Source organism: Myotis lucifugus, unplaced genomic scaffold (genome assembly GCF_000147115.1).
Source record: "Myotis lucifugus unplaced genomic scaffold, Myoluc2.0 scaffold_0, whole genome shotgun sequence".
Taxonomy (NCBI): domain Eukaryota; kingdom Metazoa; phylum Chordata; class Mammalia; order Chiroptera; family Vespertilionidae; genus Myotis; species Myotis lucifugus.
This window is the reverse complement of record NW_005871048.1, coordinates 36,930,795-36,941,473: the sequence shown is the minus strand read 5'-3', so window position 1 is coordinate 36,941,473 and position 10,679 is coordinate 36,930,795. Positions and strand designations below refer to the sequence as shown.

Below are 10,679 nucleotides of genomic sequence, written 5' to 3'. Positions count from 1 at the left end.
CCATTAAGCAGAAAACTAAAGAAACCGATTTTACATCATTTCTCAGGGGGAGAACAGTTGGCATGTAAGCCCCTGACCAGTGCCCAGCCTCTCCTCTGTCAGTCTATCTCACTCTTAGGTACCATGTTCTTTGTTCTGTCTTAACTGCAACTCATTTTTAAACTAGATTGCTTTTAAAAGAAGACTAAATAAAGTTTCCCTTAAGTTATTTAGGTGGTGCTGGGGCTGCTGGGGCTGCTGGGGGCCTGATAGAAGACACAAACACACAACGGGGGGCCTGTACCCAGCAGCCCCAAGGCCCGCCACCTTGGTGCTGGGGCTGCTGGGGGTATCAGAGACACAAACCCGCAGGCCCGGCACCCAGCAGACCCAAGGCCTTCGTGGCAGAACTAAGGAGCAGCAAGCCAAGCGGTAGGAAGCAGCAAGCAGGTGGGCAGTAACAAGGGAGGGGTCCCAGACTGCAAGAGGGCACATGCTGGGCTAAGGGACCCCCCCCACCCATCCCCAGTGCACGAATTTCGTGCACCCGGGGCCTCTAGTATGGATATAATAACATACCAGGTACTTGTTTTATATTACTGTCTTCCTCCATTAGATTGTGAGCTCCATAATGGCAGGAACATTTTATAGGCTGAGTAAGTATCTTACTCATCTATTAAACATTTACTAAATATTTCAACTGATTTAAGTCCTCAATTAATGCTCACTGAATTATATAAAATTTAAACAAACAAAAATAATCTTTTTACAGTACATGGAGGAAACATTATTCAGAGAGCAAATTTTGCTGATATGTTACTTAAACTAAATTACCATAAGGAATTAAATTATCTTAAGCGAACTGAAATGCAGATTTCTTCTATAGATATTTTTAAATTTTGTCAAATTAATCTTCGTGATATTGGACTATTTTAGGGCTAGTTTCATGTCTGCCTGGAAGGGATAAATTAACATTATCTATGCCAAGAAGGGATAAATTAACATTAAAAAAAGAAAAACCAAAAGACTACAGGTCTAATAAGAATATATTAAATACATGTAAAAACAGTGAAGTCTAATAAATGCTATCCCTGAGGTTTTAAGATATAAAATAATACAAAGAGATGACGAGGTATTCATAGTCATACTAACATAAAACCAAAGAATCACAAATCCTTAGAGTCTCAAAAGATCTTATAGATTTTAAAGAAATTAAAGCCTCCTTCATAGCATTTATTTCCAAAAGAAGACGTTTTAATAGGAATCGAAAGGGGCTCTGTTGTCAACATTGGCCATTTTAAAGTTTAAAATATTACTAATTTCTTTAATGATTTAATATAAATATTTTCATTTGTTTTACTGCTCACTTATACTGAGTCAGATCTCCAAACTACAAAAGTGTAGCACATATGATCAAGAGTTAAAGAATCAAGTATTACAGGCTAACAATGATTATGCAAACATAACATAACTAGACAGTATTTAAGTTTCTTAATATAAAAACTATAGAAAAAAATCATGGTTCTAAAGAGAGAGTTTTGGTTTACCAAAAGCCTAAAAAACATTAAAATATCAATGCTTTCATGATTAAATCCTCCTACTTTTAAGAGTGATTATAAATTATATTAGTCTCCCATTACCTATTTATAAAATAATCTATTCCTCCTTTAAAAGTACTACAGGGTAGAATATTCATCTTTTAAATCAAAGTCAATAAAAATATTTTTTTAAATATATTTCATTGATTTTTTACAGAGAGGAAGGAAGAGGGATAGAGAGTTAAAAACATCGATGAGAGAGAAACATCGACCAGCTGCCTCCTGCACGCTCCCTACTGGGGATGTGCCTGCAATCAAGGTACATGCTCTTGACCAGAATCGAACCTGGGACCCTTGAATCCGCAAGCTGACGCTCTATCCACTGAGCCAAACCAGTTAGGGCAATAAAAACATTTTTTGAGAAATTAATATGCTATAAGCTGAAGTAGAAAAATATGCTTTTTCACAGCTTGAAAATTTCACAAGAGAAAAAAAGGTCAAAATATAAAATTGAAAAATCTTGAATATATTTTGTACTTAAAAGAACAAATTTGTGTTCTAACTAATTTGTGGTGCTTTATTGTATGCAATGAAATTTTAAAATAACAACTACCATGGTAAACCATGGTTTAAAAACTGTAATTTTAAGTTTAACCCAAGGAGTGTGTCTTATTTGATCAAATAGCAAGTCATTATTAAACATGTAAGAAAATAAAAACATGTTTTTGAACTCATATTTTAAAGTGTGATATAGGGATAGATAAAAAGGAAGTTATTAAAAGTAGAAAATAGATAAAATGTATAGTTAGCATCCTATTTCCTCTAGTTACCTCCTACAGTCAATTTGTTTAAAGAATCTATATACCTGATAATTTATGTTGCCACAGTTATTTAGAGTTTTACTACTACATGTAGAAAAGTAGTCTATCAATAATAACATCTTGAGTTTATAGGTAAAAGATTATAATTTTATGTTCACAATAAAAAACACTCTTATTTGGGGATGAATTTTGTTTCAAAAGAGATCTACATGTGAGAAAAAAGATAATTAGGAATAAAAGAGTTATTGTAGTGAAAAGTGATTTTTCAAATAAAATAATCAATTTGTTATGTTTGAACTATGGTTGCTATGTCATATATGCCTGTGTCTAGATATGACATAATTTAGAATCCCACAAATAATTTCAATGATTTTACATTAAAAATTATGCTTTTCTTAAAAAGAATCTCATTTTAATCAAATACATAATTATAATAAATGTCCTCTACATAAACTATTTTAAAGGTGACAGTTGACTCATTTTTCTCTCTCTCCACATGGCCTCATTTACTCTAAAGCCATACCATAGAAATAACTGACATTTCACCACAGAACAGTATCTAGATTATATATTTTACCTATCTAGTTTTACAAAATGTTTAGATATTGTAGGGCTTAAAAACATGAAACTGTTCCAAACTTATGAGTTCTAAATCTAGGATTAATCTTGGATTTCTGGGAAAAAAAACTTTGATGGTAACACATTCAACATACTTTTTGATCTAGTAACTTCTCCATGGCATAGAGTCATTTGCCTGCTTTTAGCACCCTCTGCAGGTGAACCAATATTATACATGGCTTACATGCCACTGAAAAGCAAAATAGAGCCTTTGAGACAGGGTACAATAAAGGTGATTAAATTGTGAAGAAATAAAAAAAATTATACTTTCTTAGTTCTGTTCAGGGAAGACAGATATTGTTTATAAGTTAATTACCCAATTTACTAAAAACAAACAACAACAAAAACAACTGTGTGCGTGTGTGTGTTTCAAAGATAAAATGCTACTCATCATGACCATGCTACTGACATATAGGAAAAAATAAAATGCAAGAATATTCAAATGATTAATTACTTGAAAAACAAAATGAGACTGTCAACTTACCATCTTTGTTGGACAGCAGACACACCAGGCCATTGAGACATGTGTCAGTGACTTCTAAGATGTTTGTTGCACATCTGCCTATAGTTTGAATAGTGGCTGCTGCAAATTGCTTATCCTGGCTTTTCACATAAGTCTAAAAATATTATTTCAATTAGTTTATACACTGGTACTATATCAAGTGAACAAAACAATGCCTTTCATATTGTTTTGTCAATACAAAAATTGCAGCATACATAATCTCATCTATAAGTACAATGGGAGAACTAACTGATGACTTAGCTAAATTTAATTTCCTTTTTACTTAAATAATGTGCCTATAAAAGAGGTACATTTTCAAGCCAGATTCATTCACCTGTGGCTACAGTGGCTTATGACTCCAAAACAGACAGTGGGGAGCAGAGATAGCAATAACCCAAAGATAGCAATTAGTGTAAGTGCAAGGCTGAAAGATAGGATGAGAACTCTCTCTTTGGAGGTTTCAGTTCATTTAAGCAGCAGCATCTGTGAATCTATGAAAAAAAGGGTTTATTTTTCAGAGACACTAAATCTAAAAATTGGGAGAAGAGGAAGAAAAAAACCAATATGCTTCCAGAAATATTTTACTTTTAAAATAGTTTCTGAATAGTAGTAACACCAAAATAGTTACAGTGAACAACATTTCAATAAAGACTTTATAAATACTCAGTTTACAATAAAACAAAATACCACACTTTTAATAAATAGATTTTCTTTAAAATAATTTTTAAAGATACATTGTAAACTAAATATTTATACAAACTTAAAAATAAATAATTCAATTATTTAACAACAGGAAGTTAAAAGATTTTTACAAAATTTATGATAGCCCTAAAGAATTTCACTTGGTTAAACTTCCCTAATTTAAAAACTCAGCTTTTATTCTTTACAGAAATGAAAGCACTTTTAACATGCACATTTATATATAATATATATAATAAATTTTAAAATCCAATATTCAACTGAAATCCCAAGCTCAAATGAGTTCATGCTGTAGATTTAACACTATGGTTATCTAACATGCAAAATAGAATAATACATTTAAATGGTGCCTAAATGACAAATGGAGGAGAAAAATCTAAGTATACCTAAAAACTTACAAACTTAGTGAAAATGGTAGCAAGAACATGATTAATTGTTGAAGAAATAGATTAAACAAATAAAAGTCTCTTAGTTCCACTTAGGAAAGATCAATTATATTTAAAAACTGTTACCCAGTTGGTTATCTAATTTCCTCAACTAAAAATAAGAGTCTTTAGAAAAATTCACTATTTTACTCAAAAAAATTATAAGTAAACATACCTATGAACATAGCAAACACAAAAATAAGATACAAAGATAAAAAAATGATAAAATGGATACTGAAGTAATAATATATTAAACAATGGACCTTCTTAAACATCTGATATATCACCAATATTCTGAAACAGGTCCAATGTGTCACCTCTATACAACTAACAGCATAAAATTACCCCATCCCAAATGACTGTTTTATTTAAACAATTATATATTTCAAAGTTCAGAAAGATGTATATTTATATTTAACTTTAAACTGAAAAATGTTAAGAATTAGCACTGTATACAAACCTGAAATTCTCGAAGAAGAGTTGATATGTTGGCTTCATTTGCCAAGTTTGTCAAAATTTCAAGCTATAGTAGAAAAAAGAAGAAGTAAACATTTTGAAACAAACTAAAAAGATGAATTTAATAGAGGCTAGGCATTTAATAGAAAGGTAATTTGTGTTTTTAAAAGAAGTCAGTTACAAATGTTGTGAAGCATTACACCTTTCAAGTGAATTTTGTCTCCCTACATCTACATATAGAGAATAGATATTTACAGAGTGCTTAAAAAGTAATTACAAAAAAGAGAATCCAACGTTTTCCCTAATTGTTTGTCCCAACTTTACAATTTACATCCAATTAACCTAAACAATTTAAGGTAGTTTGACTTCTTTTATTAAGAAAATTAGAAAACTACTGCCCTCCATGTAATACCTCTGTGTTCCAGATTAATTGTCTTACTGCGTTTCCTTCATCCTACCATCCCAAATTCTTAGACATTTTAATTATTCTGGATTTAGAGTTATAAGAAATATGCAATTAAAAGCCCATTTCCAATAAGCTCACTGAAAAGATGTTTTTACTCATAAAAAGTATCCAATTAATCTGAAGGAAAGCGTGAAAAAGGAAAAAAGCAACAGAGAACAAATAGGACAAAGAGAAAACACACAAGATAAAGACATAAAGACATTCATATCAATAATAACATTAAAAGTAAATGGTCCAAACATTACAATTAAAAGGCACAAATTGTAGAAGTTCTTTATATATTCTAAGTACCAGTCATTTTTCAGATATATGTATGGGTATATTTTCTCCCAGATTATGGCTAGACTTTTCATTTTATTTTGATGAGGACATTTAATTTTTCTGTACAATTTAAAAAACAATCTCAACATATATGAAAGGTAAAAATAACTATTTTTGATCTGAAACATTTGAGACCGTAGTTGCCAATTTGATATTGCATTGTCCCCAAATACTATGCATATTTCCTACAAACAAGGACATGTATACAACCAAGAAAATCAAGACATTCACACTGATACATCACATCAATGCAATTGTCACTCTCTAAGTTTCACCAATTATCTCAATAATGCATAATAAAAATATCCAGTTCAATATCACACATTGTATTTGGATGTGTCTTAGATTTTCTTATGATTAAACTCAGTTTCCATGTGAATAACCAATAATTCTAATATTTATAGTCCACCCTTTCCGCATTGGTTTGTAATGTCTCCTCTATTACACAGTACACTTTCATATACACTGATCTATTTCCAGGTTTTAATTCTATTCCACTTCTTTTTCTGTTTTAATATCACATTGTTTTAATCCATATAGTGCTATATCCAAACTACACTCTATACTGTAGTTATCATTCCCTCAAAAAAACTCTTATAATCCCTTGTGTTACCATAAACTGTGCCTATCTCCTACTTGCAACTCTACAACCTCCCAATCAACCTACTAACCAACAACAAAATTCCCCAAAATGTTATTATTTTAAAATCCACTCAAACATCATCTTTTTCACAAGTCTTTTCTAAATCTTTCAGAGAAGAAGACTGTGTTTTTCACAGCACTCAATTAAAATCTCCATAATATCACATACTGTTAAAATTGTCTATTTACACATCTGTTTCATTCAGTATACTGTGAGTTATTCAGGGTGTGGGCAGCATGTTTTCACTTTGTATTATTAAGATGTAGCACAGTAACTAGTATATAATAATGTAGTTTAGAAAGTTTAAAGAAAATCCCTAAATGATCTGTTTTTTTGTTAAACAGATTTCCATTTTACAGATGCTAGAAGCTATAGCAGTATCTTCAAAGAAAACACATATTAGAATATCTGAAAAATAAGAGCATGCCTACCTTAAGTGTCTTGATCATAGTTGGATCAGTTGACCTAACATAGAAACTCTTCAGGTAAGGTTCAAACATACCCTAAATGACAAAAATAAATATACGAATACATTTAATGGTACTAATGCATTCATTTCTCTCTTAAATTATGTACTCACAATGTACATACCTTTCTTTGAATTGACATAGTTGCTATATTCTGTAGGACAATATACTGCACCTCCCTAGAAATTAAACAAGAATTTTCACTGGGTATATTTTCCAATGAAATATCTTTAAGTACATTAAAAAAAAGGAATTAGTGATAAGTTTCATATTAAATGGAACTCAAATATAATATTGAAAAGTTTTCAGTAAATTTTAGATATTTATGCCTTATTTTAAAGTACATTTCCTTACAAACAATTAATAAGTTAGATTTGATTCATGATGAGTAAGAGTTAAAACCAATTTTATAATACTGTATTCCTAAGATGTAAAGCCAATATTGTAGCTGCTCTGAACACATGCAAGGAAGGTATTCTTAGGCCTGATGAAACAAACATGACCGCAGGGTTCATATAAACTGATTGTGTCAATTCTGCCCAGAGAAACATCATGATGAGAGAATCATTGATCGGCTGCCTCCTGCATGTCCCCTACTTGGGATCGAGCCCGCATCCTGGGCATGCGCCCTTACCAGGAATTGAATCGTGACCTCCTGGTTCATAGGTCCACACTCAACCACCTAGCCACACCAGCCGGGCCAAAAGATATTTTTAATTCCTTTGGGCTATTTGGGCTTGAGGTTTCAAAAATTCAATATTTATCATAAACTCTGAGATAAATGAAAGATACATTTTATTTGTTCAAATATTTCCTTTGAAGGAATACAAAAGAAAACGTACATAAAACCATGTCCTACCTACTGCTACGAAGTAAACGCACTAGTGACTTAGAAATAATGCCAGCTTCAGATTTTGGTGATATGTGCCAATACAGCTGAGCAACTGCCATAACCACCTAAAAAATAAAAGCATGAAAACAATCAGAACTATGAACACTGGAGCGCACTACAGTTTCAAATAACATTCTTACATATAATTTCCTTTAACTCCTACAAAATTCCTATGAAATACGATGAATATGTTACCTTTTGTAGCAGGTAATTAGTGTCCCCGCCCCAAAAATTTATGTCTCCCCTCAAATGTTACCTTACCTGGAAATAAGGTCTTTGCAGATGTTATTAATGTAATGATCAGGATGAGATCATACTGAATTAGGTTAGGCCCTAAATCCAATGAAAGTGTCCTTATAAGAGACAGAAAAGGACACACAGAGACACAGAAAAGAAAGCAAATTGACGACGGAGGCAGATATAAATGGTAAAGTGATAAGCCATTCAAGGAATGCCAAGAATGGTTGGTAACCACCAGAAGCTAGCAAAAGGCAGTTTTTCCCTCAGAGCCTCTAAATTAACAGCATTTTTAATTTTTTTTAAATTTATCTTTATTGTTCAAAGTATTACAGATGTCCCTTTTTTTCCATTGACCCCGTCCACCCTGCACCTGCCCCTCCTAGCCTTCACCAAACTACTGTCTGTGTCCATGGGTTATGCATATCTACACTAATGAAAGACAAACATGCAAATCGACCATACCTTCGCTATGTCATAAGACACGCCCACCAGCCAATCAGAGCAACTATATGCAAATTAACCCAACCAAGATGGCGGCCGGAAGCCACGGAGCTGGAGCAAGCAGGAAGCTTGGTTGCCCCAATGATGGAGGAAGCCAAGCTGCCGGGGCCAGCTCTGAGCTCCACTCAAAGCAACAAAGTTTCAATTATAGAAGATAAATAAACCCAGATACCTGCTTTCAGCCGGCCGTGGCCACGGAGCTGGAGTGAGCAGGAGGCTGGGTTGGAGGAAGCCAAGCTTCCCTCCTGCCCACCCTGGCCAGCTCTGAGCTCCACTCAAGGCTATAAAGTTTCAATTATAGAAGATAAATAAATCCCAGAAAAAAAAAAAAGGAGAGGCTGGGAGCTTCCATTGCCGGGGGGCTTGGCCAGCCTGAAAACGGCCCTCAGCCACTCACCCAGACTGGCCAGGCACCCCAGTGGGGACCCCCCACCCTAAAGAGGGTGTGGCCAGCCTGCAAACAGCCATCAGCCCCTCACCCAGGCTGGCCAAACCTCCATGGGGTGAGGGTCCCCACTTGCGGGGGGGTGGGGGGGGGGCCTTGACCAGCCTGCAAACAGCCATCAGCCCCTCACCCAGGCTGGCCAGGCACCCCAGAGGGACCCACACCCTGATCCGGGACACCCTTCAGAGCAAACTAGCCAGCCCCCACCCGTGCACCAGGCCTCTATCCTATATAATAAAAGGGTAATATGCAAATTGACCCTAACAGCAGAATGACTGGGAATGACTGGTCACTATGACACACACTGACCACCAAGGGGCAGATGCTCAATGCAGGAGCTGCCCCCTGGTGGTCAGTGCGCTCCCACAGGGGGAGCTCTGCTCAGCCACAAGCCAGGCTGTCGGCTGCCAGTACAGCAGTGGTGGTGGGAGCCTCTCCCGCCTCCTCAGCAGCGATAAGGATGTCTGACTGCACCTTAGGCCTGCTCCCCGCTGGCAAGTGGACATCCCCTGAGGGCTCCCGGGCTGCCAGAGGGATGTCTGATTGCCAGCGTAGGCCCAATCTCCCGGGGAGTGGGCCTAAGCCAGCAGGTGGTCATCCCCCAACGGGTCCCAGAATGCGAGAGGGCACAGGCCGGGCTGAGGGACCCACCCCCGAGTGCACAAATTTTTGTGCACCGGGCCTCTAGTCTATATATATAAAAGCCTAAGTGACTGGATGACCAGACAACCGACTGGTCACTGTGACATGCACTAACACCAGGGGGCAGACACTCAACGCAGGAGCTGTCCCCTGGTGGTCAGTGTGCTCCCACAGTGGGAGTGCTGCTCAATTGACAGACAGGGTGCCAGACACCAGGCTCACACTGGTGAGCGCAGCTGTGGCAGCACGAGCCTCTCCCGCAGACACTCCCCATGCACACCTGAGTGGCAGTGGTTGCAGGCTCAACGGGTCTGGGTTGAGCAGGAGCAGCGCAGCACCTAGCCTGGGTTTGGGCTCCTCCCCGGCTGCCTGCTGCTTCATGCACTACTTTGTGCTGTGCAGGATCGACGCGGACAATGGGCTGGAGCCCGACAAGCTGGCAGGTAAGGCCTGCCTGCGGCGGCACGGAGGTCCACTGATCCCCACATGCCAGGCCAAGGGACCCCACTGGTGCACGAATCCGTGCACCAGGCCTCTAGTATGCATATAAGTTTCCTGGTTAATCACTCCCCACCCACCTGTGCCTTCCTTCTGAGATTCGTCAGTCTATTCCATGCTTCTATGTCTCTGGATCTATTCTGTTAATCAGTTTATTTTATTCATTAGATTCCACATATGAGTCAGATCATGTGATACTTATCTTTCTCTGAATGACTTATTTCAGTGGTTTTCAAAATGCAGAACCTTAAAAATAGTCTTTGGTTCAAAGCCATTATAAGAATGATCAGAATTTCTCTGTCGTAAAATATGAATACTCTGTTTTCCCTACATGCCTGTATACTTAGATCCAGAGATCAGAAGTCTAGACTTCCCAGTTACTGAAAGTATCTCTTTAACATGTGACAACTGCAGAAACAGAACTATCGAAGTTACATCACCTTGTCTTTAGCTCAGAAGATATATTAATACTACTTTATTTCTGATGGGCCTATAAAGTTGTACCAATGTATGACAGGGAGTTTAC

At 36.4% G+C, this 10,679-nt stretch overlaps 1 protein-coding gene across 6 annotated transcripts in view; it reads right to left on the bottom strand.

Annotated features, from left to right (window-relative positions):
* The window catches only part of AP3B1 (adaptor related protein complex 3 beta 1 subunit), a 193,205-nt gene that overhangs the window by 118,861 nt on the left and 63,665 nt on the right, over nucleotides 1-10,679 (bottom strand). For all 6 annotated transcript variants that reach the window (XM_006081292.3, XM_023750477.1, XM_023750479.1 and 3 more), the window contains 5 exons: nucleotides 7,795-7,892; nucleotides 7,060-7,114; nucleotides 6,900-6,971; nucleotides 5,043-5,105; nucleotides 3,441-3,573 (listed from right to left, as the gene is read on the bottom strand). In XM_006081292.3, the coding sequence (XP_006081354.1) occupies nucleotides 3,441-3,573; nucleotides 5,043-5,105; nucleotides 6,900-6,971; nucleotides 7,060-7,114; nucleotides 7,795-7,892 (421 nt within the window). The remainder of the gene's footprint in view (nucleotides 1-3,440; nucleotides 3,574-5,042; nucleotides 5,106-6,899; nucleotides 6,972-7,059; nucleotides 7,115-7,794; nucleotides 7,893-10,679) is intronic.